The 14,147-nt window shown below is 46.8% G+C and overlaps 4 protein-coding genes across 4 annotated transcripts; 3 read left to right on the forward strand and 1 right to left on the reverse strand.

The window, feature by feature from the left end:
• Positions 1–1,955: 1,955 nt before the first annotated feature.
• Positions 1,956–3,421, forward strand: H6S33_000395 (uncharacterized protein; the record flags this gene model as incomplete). The annotated part of the gene is made up of 7 exons (XM_044831767.1): positions 1,956–2,013; positions 2,095–2,233; positions 2,296–2,347; positions 2,419–2,547; positions 2,613–2,730; positions 2,788–3,023; positions 3,119–3,421. 7 exons carry the CDS (start codon positions 1,956–1,958, stop codon positions 3,419–3,421), a joined length of 1,035 nt encoding a protein of 344 aa, XP_044699954.1.
• Positions 3,422–4,480: 1,059 nt separating this feature from the next.
• H6S33_000396 (uncharacterized protein) lies at positions 4,481–5,866 on the forward strand (the record flags this gene model as incomplete). The annotated part of the gene is made up of 1 exon (XM_044831768.1): positions 4,481–5,866. The coding sequence occupies one exon, from the start codon at positions 4,481–4,483 to the stop codon at positions 5,864–5,866; it is 1,386 nt and encodes a 461-aa protein (XP_044699955.1).
• Positions 5,867–8,267: 2,401 nt separating this feature from the next.
• On the reverse strand, positions 8,268–12,023 carry H6S33_000397 (uncharacterized protein; the record flags this gene model as incomplete). The annotated part of the gene is made up of 3 exons (XM_044831769.1): positions 8,268–10,294; positions 10,478–11,119; positions 11,180–12,023. 3 exons carry the CDS (start codon positions 12,021–12,023, stop codon positions 8,268–8,270), a joined length of 3,513 nt encoding a protein of 1,170 aa, XP_044699956.1.
• Positions 12,024–12,887: 864 nt separating this feature from the next.
• H6S33_000398 (uncharacterized protein) lies at positions 12,888–14,117 on the forward strand (the record flags this gene model as incomplete). The annotated part of the gene is made up of 1 exon (XM_044831770.1): positions 12,888–14,117. One exon carries the CDS (start codon positions 12,888–12,890, stop codon positions 14,115–14,117), a length of 1,230 nt encoding a protein of 409 aa, XP_044699957.1.
• Between the last annotated feature and the right edge of the window lie 30 nt (positions 14,118–14,147).

Below are 14,147 nucleotides of genomic sequence, written 5' to 3' on the forward strand. Positions count from 1 at the left end.
AGCTGTTGTGTTATTGTTTAGCATTGTATTGCGCTTGCAATAACTGATAGAATTAATTGCTGAATATTGGGCATTTAGTGCGGGCGACTATTGATTTGACCAGATCAATTAAGAGACCATGTATGTATGAATTCCTCAGCTCAAAAGAAGACCAAACAATTTATATGAGCACACTACAATGATGGGCTGGGCCGTCTAAATTTTTCTCTCATCCTGAGATAGTCTAGAGCTCTACAACTGTCTGGAAGTGACAAATTTCGCATTTTATAGTTTTATCACGTCACGTCATCTGATAATACAATGATCGAACAACGAGTCCCTGCTATCTCGCTGTCTCCACGTTTCGGCCCTTCCCGATAATTGTATGCCGATTACCGCGGATACATTGTGTACATACATGTACTTACATTAGTACCGCACTATTGCACCCGCCAAGCCAAACTTTATCAAGAAGAATTGCTAGTGATCGTGACATATCTAATGCCGTAATTATAAACCCGTGTATCTACATACCTGTATATTTAATCATTGAAAACTAACGAAGATTCGAAAGTTAAGATTGCTATACAAGTAACATGAGTCAGCCACCGAACTTTCCGCCAATCATGTATGCACCCGAAGGACCTTGGCCTGGTAAGACGTGCAGATCTAAGGGCCTGGTACCTATGTTAAGAAGCCCCCGGAATCTGCACATCTCACGATGCATTTTAATTTGCCTACAGCGTTGATTTGGACGACTACAAGTACATGTATGTAGCTCTACTGCACAGCATAGATCAAAATACTTTGATATCCTTTTGCTAGGGGTGCCTCCGGGTGTTACCCCCCGGATCACCATTTGTCCCGCCCCAAAGGCATGTGTGCAGTCTAGAATTAGAGAATTTGAGGACCTGAATTTGATCTCCTACAGCCCGAGTACAGGTACCCAGGCCCTTACGCAATTGCAAGTAGACCTTCCCATCAGCCCCCGGGACTACCTCATCTTATCCTTTTGTGAGCCAAGAGATTGATACTTGCTGTATTCCATTCAACGGTGAGGGCGCCTGGTGTAGGGTTAGGTTTTAACGAAACATTTTTGGAACATATTCTTTTATATATTAGGATGTTCACTAAATTGTTGACATGAGAATTCTACCGTGAGTAGGAATGTATAAAGTATAATTGGCATAATATAATATGAGTATATTAGACACCTTGACACGTAGAGTACATACAGAGGGTGCGACAAACTGCCATTCGGATAATTTAAATAGAGTAGACGCATTAGCATACATGGAGTTTTTGGACGCGACATTGGCTGGCTGGATTATCCCACCACAAAACCTAGCTAGAGGGGAAGCAGAAATATCGTTGAAAGGTCATGATTTGCGCTCTGGTTGATCGGGCCGGCCAAATCCACTCCATATTTACAACCGCGGATCGCATAGGTAATCTCCAGGTCCGCGATGTGAGCAATTTACCCTCTAGAGCAGATACATGCATATGATTTACAAAGTGACATACTTTCTACTCTACTACCGCAAAATCTCAGGAATAACGAATCGAACTGGACTGGAATATTGGCCTTCGGATTGGTCAAATGCTTGTTGAGCCTCAATCCCACAGACCCAAAGCGTAACTTTTGGTCATCTTGACCAATGGGTAAGTGGTATTCCAGCCCAGTCCGATTCGTTATTCCTGAGATTCTGCGGTACTCTAGATAGGTACATTTGTACTCTACCAGTAGGTACATACTCTACTTTAGAAATAGTAGCATAAAGCTTCCCGGGGCGGTGAGACACACTAGTCATCCACTCTAACCTAAATGGTCTTGGTTGCCTATATCAGCGGCAAGACCCGACTCGCGGGGACAGCCGATAAGCAAGCACTTAAGACTTCCTACAGATCATCTACATATATCTTCACCACAGCCCCGCACCTCCTGTCATCCTCAAAAGCACAAAATTAATCAAACAATGCCTCAACGTATCGATATATCTCAAGTGCAAGAAACCTTTGGGTCTTCTAGTATTGGTAGGAAGCTTCATTTACCTAGACGACAATTATGATTATGTACCCATGTCCTGATAGCTAATAAGAATACTTGTGGCGTAGACTTGATTAGTGCAGCACTCGGTGGCCAGGTACTCGGATTCAGCGATCAATTCTTTGCAGATGCTGAAAATTTGATCAACCCAGCGCCGCCTGTCCATAAACCGGGAGTTTTTGTCCCGTCGGGGGCATGGTACGATGGGTATTTCCCCAACCTTATGTCTTAAAATATCAAAATTCCTCAGCTGACTCAGTTAAACATAGATGGGAAACCAGGAGGCATAATAAGGAACCGGCAGACTGGGTTGTAATAAAGGTAAATTTGGCGAGAATGGATCCGTGGGGTTTTATTTGGACTGGGGAGCTTATCACAATATATATATATAGCTCGGAGTTGCCAGTGGAACAGTTCTTGGGGTCGAAATCGACACAGCATATTTTAACGGGAATCATGCACCGGCAGTTTCAGTTGAGGGGACATTTATCGATGGCGGTCATCCTGATACAAACACTACGGTTAGACCTTTATTTATGAAAAGCCTATTCGTAGTGGTTAGGCTGTAACTGACACCGGTTTCCAGTGGGATGAGATCCTCCCAAAACAGGAGACAGGTCCGTCCCAGCGACACCTTTGGAAACTAGATGAACCGACAAAAAAGGCTTACTCACATGTAAGGCTGAACATGTACCCAGATGGAGGTTCGTTAATCTTGATCTGTGCTGGGCGCACGCAATAAGGTTGACAGAAGTTTGTAGGGATCGCTCGTTTCCGCCTTTACGGAAACGCTGTACCGGTCTTTCCCGTAGACCCAGAGTCGATAATTGACCTTGCCCATGTATCATCCGGGGGACTAGCAGTCTCTTGCAGTGATCAACACTATGGTACTAAAGACAACCTGTTGCTCCCGGGCAGGGGCAAGGATATGGGTGATGGTTGGGAGACTAAACGGAGTAGAGAGGCAGGTCATATAGACTGGGTGATAGTAAAGCTCGTAAGTTTTGCTTTTGTCTAACACTGGGCCTTTTAGGGTCTTTTCTAAAAGTGGTCCTCAGGATGCAAACTGACTATTCTTTGACCAATTAAAAGGGCGCGCCAGGGTATATTGAAGAAATTGTAGTTGATACACTTCATTTTCGCGGTAACTATCCTCAGGCTGTCGAGATTTACGCGATAAATGCTGTGTCCGACCATGTTGTGGCCGCGAGCGCACCCGAGTGGCAAAAGATTGTCGAAGCATACCCATGCGAAGCAGACAAAGAACATGCTTTCCCTTCAACAATGCTGAAGGATGTATCAGGGAATGTAGTGACGCATGTGAAAATGGTCATCATACCAGATGGAGGAGTAAAAAGGTTAAGGGTTTACGGGAAGAGAGCGGTTAGTAATTAGGTAGCTTTTACTATGAAATTGCTTTCGTACGGTATGTGTTGGGATATCAACAGTGATGTTCAATATACTAAATTTTTATCTTTACCTTGGCCATGAGCAACGTCACTGTGTTGTGTGTAGCAACAATGACACAGAAGAAGAAGATAAAAAGTGACTTCAATGATTGACACAACTGTTAAGCGCCATATCTGTGCTCGTAGCGTCTACTACATATATGTGCTTTTCCGGTATATATATCTAGCCAATAATACCGATGCTTTATTGCTCAATTATTTGTGCTTTTAAAGACTACGTGTGTTCCATTGTCTGTGCTGTATGTATTTACTGGTACTTCGACATAAATACCGCCATTCTTGTTAAGAATTATTGTGAGTCATTCTGAAAAAAAGAAGTCTAAGAGGCGATCTTTCACTATTTGATTGAATTGTACTTCGTCGAATACATCATTCACAGTATCTGACTCGAGATCTTCAGACCACGAGTAATATTAAAATGGCCTGGCCGAAACTTACATTTGTCTTTGTTGCGAGTGACAATACGTGATTTTGTAAAAATTTTCTTTACACGGAGTCTATGACTGTATCTTCAAACCCAAGGCGTACAATTGATTTATTCTTTCTATGAGGCTTTCTTGTTTGTTTACAGATATGCCTTACTTTCCACTTGGGGTACTCAATATCAGACACCGGAAACCAGCCACACCGCGTGCCTCCATCCCCGGATCCGACTCTATGAAACGAGTTCTAGAAGACTTGTACGGCAAAGAGTGGCTTGTAGAAGAGAAGAAAAGACTTGGGCGGAACACTATCATGTGAGCTCATCATACCCACCGTCTCGGATCACCCTCCCGAGGGGTTGGTGAATACCGAGCCCAGTAAGTAGGGAATAAATGCACATAATATTTATCGGAGCCAATCTATCACCAATCAACTGTTACCGGTAATGCCATACAATGCCTAGACAATTAGCATCAAAACCTGGCATTCGACTCCCCAACTATACACTCATTCCAAATCTTCACAAATTCAAACTCGCAAACCATCTGTCTTCAATAGCAAAATGACTTCCCTCGGCATCACAAACGAAATCCTCAAACTTCTTGCACAAAGACTTAGTGTCAAGGATCTCAACTCCCTCCTTCGAACGAATCGACGCCATGCTCTTGCCCTTACCCCGCTCCTCAACGAGAGAGCCATCCAGGAAAACAATTGTGTCACTGCACTCACTTGGGCGGTAGATCATGGCAATGAAAGTCTCGCTTGCCTTGCTCTAGAAAGAGGTGCAAACATCAATTTTCAAGACCAGGTCTACAATAGCCCTGGTAAAGTCCTCCACCGAGCCGTCAAGAATGGTAGCAAGGGTGTCGTCAAACTTCTGCTGGACCGAAGTGTCGACGTCACGGGGAAGGATGTTCACGGAGACACACCGCTCCACTGGGCTGCAAAATACGGCCACGCCGACATTGCAAAGCTACTTCTCGAGGCTGGTGCAGACCCTGATACAGCTCAAGACAACATGTATACTGGCGGAACACCTCTTCATGTCACGGCCCAATATGGGAACCCCTCAGTGGCTGCAGTACTCTTGGATAGAGGTGCTTCCATCGATGCCCAGGATCGAAGGGGGCAAAGTCCTCTTTATTGGGCGTGCCGCTACGGGTCCGAGGCGATGATTCTCTTTCTACTTGAACAAAATGCCGATATATCCATTGCTGGAGAGGTTGATGGGAAGACGGTGCTGCACTGGGCAGTACGGCATGGGCTCGAGAAGGCCATTGAAGCACTATTAGATAGCGGTGCTGATGTTGATCTACTCGATAAAAATCAGCAAACAGCACTCCACACGGCGGCAATTCATGGATACGACGCTATCATAACAATATTATTAGAAAACGGCGCCGATATCACCTCGATGGACTGTGATGGTCATACAGCATTACACCGGGCCGCAGCACACGCCGATGAATCAACAGTCAAAGTTCTTCTGAAGAATGGTGCCGACATTACCTGCCAGACGAGCGACGGCCAGACCGCGTTGCACCTAGCTGCTATTCGCGGGCATGAAGGAGTGGTGGAGCTCTTGCTACAAAGCGGTGCCGACGTTTCTGTTCAAACCACCCAAGGTCACTCCGCACTTCATCAAGCCGTGGGCCATGGACACGACCCAGTGGTACAGCTGCTGCTCGATAGGGGGGCTGATGTCACCGCTAAGACTAGCTACGGACAGACGCCACTTCATTTCGCTGTGACGCGTGGTAATGAGGTTGCTGTTCAAAAGTTCCTGGATTATGGAGCTACTATCGACATAAATCATGCAGATGGCAAGAGTTTGTTGCACTTTGCGATGTTGAAAGGACACAGAGGGGTGATTGATCTGCTGAAGGGTCGAACGGCAAAGGCTCGGAGTTATCAGTCAAGCCCGGTAATATCGATTTCGGAGGCATGATGTATTATTAGATGCTTTTTATTAGTGGTTGAGATTTATCTATGGTTGAATGCACTCACATTTGAAACGACGAACTGAGCTCCTAATGATGAAATCAATCAATCAAAACGACCAACCGAGGCAGCTTTTCGGGCGAGTGATTTATTATGATGCAGGCAATTGAGAGACATAAGTGCATAAATTGCATGTACGTATAAGAATGCTTCGCAGTATTCTAGAATTTCTATAGTTTGCATTAACGTTAATAAGATACATGTAGCTAGAGCATACCCGATATGCAGCGCAGTATCCAGATATAGCGTGAGAAGGGGGAAAAACATCTAGAAATATATGTGGCTTTATTGTGAGACCTATATTCTTCCTTCCAAGCATCAAAGCGACCATACATGTATATTATCCTACCACCGTTTGGATAGCTGTTTGAGAGTAATGAATGACAGCACCCCACTGCTCGGCCAGGTGGTAGATCACATCCCACCTACAGATTCAGATCTCTTCTTGAGAGTCGTTGAATCACCATGGAGCTTTTTGTCCAGCAGACATCTTTTCTTCGTTCGTTTATTCCTAGCTTTCACCATGACGTTATTTCTGTCTGTATATCTCGTGTTTGAGGTTCTCGCCGGCCGTGGCAAGATAATTGCATTCCGGCTGATGGACCTTGCATGGATAGGACAGTGTATCTATCTATGGCTGACTTCAGTAAGTTCGACCGAGCCCTTTACCTTATGATCTTATCTCACTGGCGCATGGCTCAAACTCATAGTACTGGATGTACCTTTATACAATCTCGAAAGACCAATCTCGTCTCCCGTATGCGCATATGGGCTGTCGTCATAGTTCAAATTCGGCCGATATGCCACTCACGTTCCAAGAGGTATTAAACGGCCATCTTTTCCGTATCACCAGTTTTCCGAGTAGCGAAAGTGACTCGAATCGATTCTTCTTCCACACTTTTTATACTGTTGTCATGGTCCTCCCGCTAGCAAGCACACTGCTATATTTCGTTCTTATACTTCCATCAGACCATCCAGTCGTTAGGCTAGAGTTGATCCTCAATAGCTTTAATTCAGCCGTTGCGCTTGCTGAATTGTTTCTTCTGAACTCAGTCTTTGAAACCTTATCAGCATGGGACCAGAAACGGATGACGATAGAGAGCTTGCTTCTTTCATTTTTCACAGTATTTTATTGCTATTTCTGGACCAAGGTTGGCAACCAAGTCATACATGGCCCCAACAAAGACATGGACTGGCGGTTTTTTGGTGATAGAAGAAAATACTCGGACTGGGTATTCGCAGTGATTGCTGTGAACGTGGTCAGTGGAGTACATATAGTATGGTGGATTCTAGGATTTATAAAAGGCCGAATATTGAAGTGGGGCATGTTTATAGATGCACTTGAGGCATTGTTTGCTCCACACGTTAGCCCGGTCTGTTCAAGCCCCGGGGAACCCGTGTAGTTGATGGGACTGAACCAGATCCAGAGGGGCGAGTTGAAACAATGGTGTCCGTGAGGATATCATGAGGTTGTAGAAGTACAAAGCTAGAGCATTAGCTATACAGGCGCAAGTTGTATAGAAGATGGTGCTTTTAAAAACTGGTTTCCTTAGACGGTAGTCACTTATTTCTTTGATTCCCTGCAGCTGGTCGTTCCAGATTGCAAAGTATTATTAGTAGACCTGTTCGGGAGCTTGGAAGATTGAGCTAAATTTTTAAACAATGAGCTCAAGAAATCCAGTTTGCTGCAGTCCCAATGAGACTCCGAGAAACGAGAGCTTTGGGTCGTATCAATCGGCCTTGCCAAGCCAGAGTTAGATCCCGGGTCGGTTGCTACGGGGATACTTGACTGCGGGAAGCAGTAAAAAAATAATCATTAGGGTAGGCTCAAATAAGGCAAATATCACCGTTTTGGGTAGTATATTGCTTATTCTAATTTCAAGTCTCTAACGACGAACTCCAGCGATTAAGCATTAGTTCACAAAAGGCTTACGCGGTGTATGATCGCTTATTTCAATATAAGGTATCTTTGAAAATAATGACTATATAATCTTTAATCGTGAAGTATTCTTTTACATTAATATACGTTATCTTAGCCTTACGGGTAAATAAGATTTTACAAAAATAAGCGTTATTTAAGATTTAATTTCATATATACCTCTCTATTAAATAACGATCAATACCTCGGCATGATTATTGGTGGATATGTATTATATTAGAGCACGTATTTATATTATTACTAAGCAATTACTAATCGTACAGTACAGTGCTTTTTTTAGTGCACCCCAACCCCCTATTGATTGCGCACCACACCCCTCCTTAGTGCACCCCTATTGCGCACCACACCCCTCCTTAGTGCACCCCTATTGCGCACCACACCCTCCTTAGTGCACCCCTTTTAGCATAAATCAGCAGAACCTAACGTCCCAATTGCACCACCAAAAGCGCCTATCTAAAGACGATTCTGACGGGTCAAAAGGCAGAATATAGAGGCGTTTTGACGATACAGCGGGTAGCCCGTATACTGCTCTCCGATTGGTTGATTTGAGCACCGGAATCGATGATATTGGGTCTAATTTTCCGGTGTCGTCATATATCTGCACGTGTACGAATAGGCGCTCGATTTGGTGCAATTTGTGGGTGAAGATATACTCGATTTGGCCTACCAGTGGAGGTGTATCGCCCTGATTTGGTGCTCTTAGGGTAATATATGTGCCTTTGGTAAACCCTATACGTTTCTGCTCTGTAGGATCGACAAAGGTGAATCGCTGGTAGTAAGCATACGGTTTAGCACCCAAATCGACGATATTTGGGCGCAAATAGTCCCTTTTGTACGCTAATCGGAGAATATCGTCAAAGACGCCAGAAGCACGTGATTTGGTAGGTAAAAGGGCGGTGTTTCTGACGTAATTGGCGGGAACTCGACCCAAAACCCTGGGATTGACGTGATTTGGTGCTGATTCTACCCCTGTTTCTGCTTCCTCTAGATATTGGTGTGAAGACACTGGTAGCAGATATTCGATTAGGGTAGGGCACACCTTCTTGAGATCAGCAAAGGCACGTGATATCTCCGGATTTGACTCCTCGAAAGCGCCTTCTAGGACAAATCTAACGGTCTTTTTCCTACCGTCGTGGCGGAGAAGATGCAATTCAACGTCTTTGTGGTTGGTGTGTGTCACCTGACGTTTGAAAAGACGGTGATATTGCTCTCCGATTAGGACGTTGGTATTCCAGATAGTGGCGTATTGCCTGCAGTAATCGTGATAATGCACTGCAACGTGGATATTTGGTCGATTCAGCCACCCCCCGAGCACGTTAGCTGACGCCTTTGGTGGCTGAGCACCCCCTAATTGGCTCCCAGGCTCAGAGATATCGTCGTCTTCGTTGATGGGTGCTGGAGAGGCACCTGAGGAGGAGGCACGTGATGCCACACCACCTCTGCCCCGCGTACCTGCGCTAATCGCGCAATTGATCAGCCTAAGAGACAGAGATCGGCAAATTAGCGTTGAAGAGCTCATATTCTGCACGTTATCAGCGCTCAAGCAGTGCTTGGTAATCAGGGTGTAGCTCGATGCTAACTGGCTATAGACCCTAGTCACGATATCGCACTCTTTTAGGCGCAAATCAGGACTCAATTCTGCATCATACTCTGCTCTGATAGCACGTAATAGGGCAGGTTGGAGGCGTTGATTTGTCAGCCAGGTACGCAAAACCATCGCCGTTATGACACAAGCCCTGCTTTGCTCGCTCAAATCCCAGGAATTGCGATGACGTAGGGGGTTTTGCACCCTGCACCAGCCTGGTGGTAGGGCTTGCTTCCGGAAGACGGAGGCGTATGCCTCACGTTGATTGGGCAACAGGAGATTGTCGATCAAAAGATCCTGAAGTAAACGCCCTATTCCGGACATCTCGGCATGGGGGGGGTCAGGCGGAAAGCTCCTACACACGTCAATTGCGGGAGCTAATGACGTCAAAACAGGGGAGGGCAGCTCGTTGATACCCAGCGCTCGGAGATGCGCTTTGCGCCTAGTAGGCGGCATATCTGACACTTTAGTCCTAATATCTAGCGTCACGTGGTGATATCTGCCTCTTTTGGTGATATCGTAGTCCAAATTGCCGTATTCTTTTGATGGTATTAGGCAGCTTCTGCACCCGAAAGCAGCGTTTTGGCGCAGGAAGCCAGCGCATTCGTTTTGCTGAGGCATATCACCTAGATACCCTAGCGCAAATGACGACACAAACGCCTCCACTAGCGCCTCCGATTCGCCATACGGAATCTGCATTATTACCCCGGATTCGAGCTTTTTGGAGGGCGTTTCCAGGCACCCTAAAACGTCGCGCAAATCGCTACCGTGTGGTCCAAGCGTCAGGGGAAAGACATTAACGAGCCTGGTACGCTCTCTGATTGGTAGGTTAGACGGTATCATATATACCCCTGATGCGCATCAGTCAGTACGGTAAATCACAAAGGGGGGGGTATACGCCATACACCCACCTGTCAGCGATCTGTACATATTGCGATATAAGCCAAAACCGTCGATAAACGTCATCTGGGGCATGCATCTGATTGGCCGTTGCCCTGCACGTGATACAAAATCACGTTCAAGCACCTGCCTACCGTACGCCTTGATTTCGAGCTCTGCCCTGACTGGGTGGGTAAGACGTACTGCCCTAATCGAGCGTTTTGATAGGTTGATTACCCTGCGTATATTGATTAATGCGGTAGGGTTGAAGGCTTGGTTTGGAGGCGGAGGTGGGGGCATACCGTGATTTGGTGCCTGGCGTTGATTTGGTGCCTGGGCTTGATTCACCCGCATACCAGCGTTTTGACGTGCTGCCTGACGTGCTAACCTAGCACCCTCTCTAGCAGCCTCTTGACTGCCGAGCAATTCAGCCTCTTCAGCGAGGTCTCTGTCGTCACGGAAATCGCGATCAAATGTGACGTTTTCACCTAATCTAGCGAATATCTGATTGGCTGATATCAACCTGATGTCCTCGATTAGGAAGCACTCTCCAGGGTGGGGTGGTGGGTGCGTCACCAAAGGCTTGATATCGTCAGCCAAATCGACGTATCCCATGACGGGCTCTAAATATACGACGATATTGGGTGTGGTAGGCGCACCGGTGGTAGGTGCACCGGCGGTAGGTGCACCGGCGGTAGGTGCGGTACGCATGTCTTGGTAAATGCATCGTACACGCCCAGCATGCAGCATATTGGACTCTCGATACGTGACAAAATCAGAAGGAAATATGGGAGAGCCTGTTGATTAGTCAGTCTTGATTTGCTTAGAATTGGGTGCAATTTAGGAGGGTGTAAGACCGTCAGGATATCGAGCAAATACACCACTGCACGTGCGAATAGACTCCGCCCAAGCCTCTCCGTGCCACAATTCTGACGCCTCCTCCACCAATTGCGCCATACCAAAATGCATGTGCTGCCTCATCTTAGAGCGTAATATCGTCTGTGTCAGCTCGATTGGGTCAAAAAAATAGGCTTTACCAGCCCCTGATTGACCCGTTGGCATCTTATCTAATCTGAGATCGATCTTGCACTCGTAGATTGGCGGTGCGGGTATCTGTGCCTGGTAATGGTTTTGGAGGGTGTCGAGCGTATTTGGGAGGTGTTTCCAAACATCCGGGTTGTCACGTGCTAGGTGTATTACCTCGAGCAAAGCAGCGTAATCTGGGCGACTAATATTAACCCTATCACACCAAACAGCAAAAGCAAAAAGAAACGGGCTCATTGGGTGCTTTGAAGTAGGAGGTTTCCAAGCAATCGTCGGTTCAGGCACCGTTTCTGCATCTCCGGGTGCCTCCGCCTCCTCCGCCTCCTGCAAAACGGGTGCTTCTGCCTCCTCTATATCGGCGTTTTGCTCTGCCAATTGCTCGGTCCAAACGGTGTTTCCTTCCAAGATATCAGGGCGTCCTTCGTCATCAGATACCACCGGATATTCGTCATTATCAGGCTCAGAATCGGGCTCTAAATCTGCCTTAGATTGATGCTCAGATTGATGCTCGTGCTCAGCAGGAGGCTCGTCTTCGTCGTCCTTATCGGCATCTGGGGTGCAAAGGCGCTCCCCGTCACGTTTGCGCTTGCCTAACGCGTGTATAGCCCTACCAGGTAATGCTAGGAATCGATCGAGATCAAGGCCCCTATCTGGCATACTGACGAAGATTGGCGATGGTCTGGTAGGTTAGCGATGGTCTGGTAGAGTAGCGATGGTTTAGTAGACTGGCGAGGTGTGGTGTGATATCTTCGTGGAGGTTGATGCTGGTATGTTGACGTCACCACACCCTACTTCCGCCTCATTGAGCCTCATATGGCCCGTGCACCTGCCTAATACGGCTAGCGCGGTCTTAAGATAGTCCTCAACCATCGTCAACCTCCACGAAGATATCACACCACACCTCGCCAGTCTACTAAACCATCGCTACTCTACCAGACCATCGCTAACCTACCAGACCATCGCCAATCTTCGTCAGTATGCCAGATATGGCAGATTCGGACGCCAGCGCTGAGAAGGAAGTGCGTATCTTCGAGATCAACGTGAGTACGGTGCAGGGGGTGGTGTAACGGCAGCTACGTATTTCGGCTAGGTGATGAACTGGGATGAGGGAAGGAGGTATTGTGCAGTGGAATTAGGATTTGTAATGGGGATTTCTGTTATGTTCTTTGGGTTTCTGTTACGTGAAGGTATTAGTCATCGTTGGATTATGGATGGATATATAAGGGGGCGTTGTCTCGTACTTTTGTCTGTTTTCCTTCTTCTCTTTCTTCCTTACGCAACCTCTGTATTTATTCCACGAATACTATTCTTTGTCCGCACTACGTCATAGGGCTCCAACCGGTTTATCATACCAGGCAGAGCCACCCCATAGTCCATAGTCAAAGCATACCTTTACGTCTACGTTCACGTCTACGTCACTACCTAGGTTGTATTCCTTGGCACCACAGTCTATTGCCTATAGCCCCCGTGATACGTAGGTTGCGTCCTCTATCGCCAACCAATACAACACCATAGTCTACAATGTCGGAACATGTCCATGTCGATTATCAACAACTCAATGATAATCTCCAAAGATTTTTTGAAGCGCATCCACAGGTCGATCACGTTGTCGGAGCTGAAGCTTATGCGCTCCTTCAACAGTGTCAAAATGGTCTTATCCAATACGCAACGGATTTACAGGAGGTAGAAGCGGAAGCTGAGAGGGCAAGAAGGATGTTTGAACGAGATCTTACTGCTGCCCGAGCTCAACGAACTGCTGTTGAGGTTGTGGCCCCTGACGAAGAACCTATTGGAAACAATGCTCCACCTGTACCCCCAGCACCCCCAGTTACAGGTACCACCTATCGGTCGGAGAAACTCCCAGACCCCGACGTGTTCAGAGGGGATCGTGATCGAGAAAGGTTACACTTATTTAAACAACAAATGAAAATTAAGCTACTAGGAAACATCGATCGCTATCCCACACTACAGTCTAAACTATCATACGCGTTCAGCAGATTGGAAGGCGCTGCTGCCAATCAGTTCTTACAGTACATGGGAGAAGAAGGTATTGCCTTACCCTCTATGACACGATTTTATGAGATTCTGGATACAGCTTTTGGAGACCCCGATCGAATGCGTACAGCTAGAAGGAATCTTCGAAACATCAGACAACGCACTCGAACCTTTGCCGATTATTTCGCTGAATTTCAACGGTATGCTGCTGAGTCGGGTATGGATGAAGTCTCTCGGATTGAGGCTTTGATGGAAGGAATTAATGGGGAACTGGACGAATCGATGATACACCATGAGACTCCTGCAACGGTAGATGGTTGTGCAACACTCTTGCAACGGTTGGATAACCGACGACGCGCAGCGGAAGCTAAGCGAGGTAGTAAAAAACCTTGGACTACTACTGCGACCCCGGCTCCGCGTCCCCCACCAACAAATCCTGTTCCTGTTCCCCGTCCTGCTGCCCCTGCTGCCAACCCACCTGCCACTGAGAATCACCCCTCGTTCCGTCCTGGAGGTGATGTACCCATGGATCTGTCTGGAGGACGTCGTCGCCCTACGCCTGCCGAAAGAAACGCCCGCTTAGTTGAGGGCCGATGTTTCTATTGCGGAGGTGTTGGACATATGGTTAGGGATTGCCCCCAAGCGAGGGCAACGGGAAACCAACCAAGGAGGCCTGTTATGAGAGGAGCAGCGTTGACGGTGGAAGAAAATGGCGGAAGCGATAACGAGTCGGCAAAAGATTTGTCCCTGCACTAAGTGGCTTAGCCCAGGGACCATTTAAGGATT

Source organism: Morchella sextelata, assembly GCF_020137385.1.
Source record: "Morchella sextelata strain SCLS chromosome Unknown scls_1, whole genome shotgun sequence".
In the NCBI taxonomy this organism is placed as follows: domain Eukaryota; kingdom Fungi; phylum Ascomycota; class Pezizomycetes; order Pezizales; family Morchellaceae; genus Morchella; species Morchella sextelata.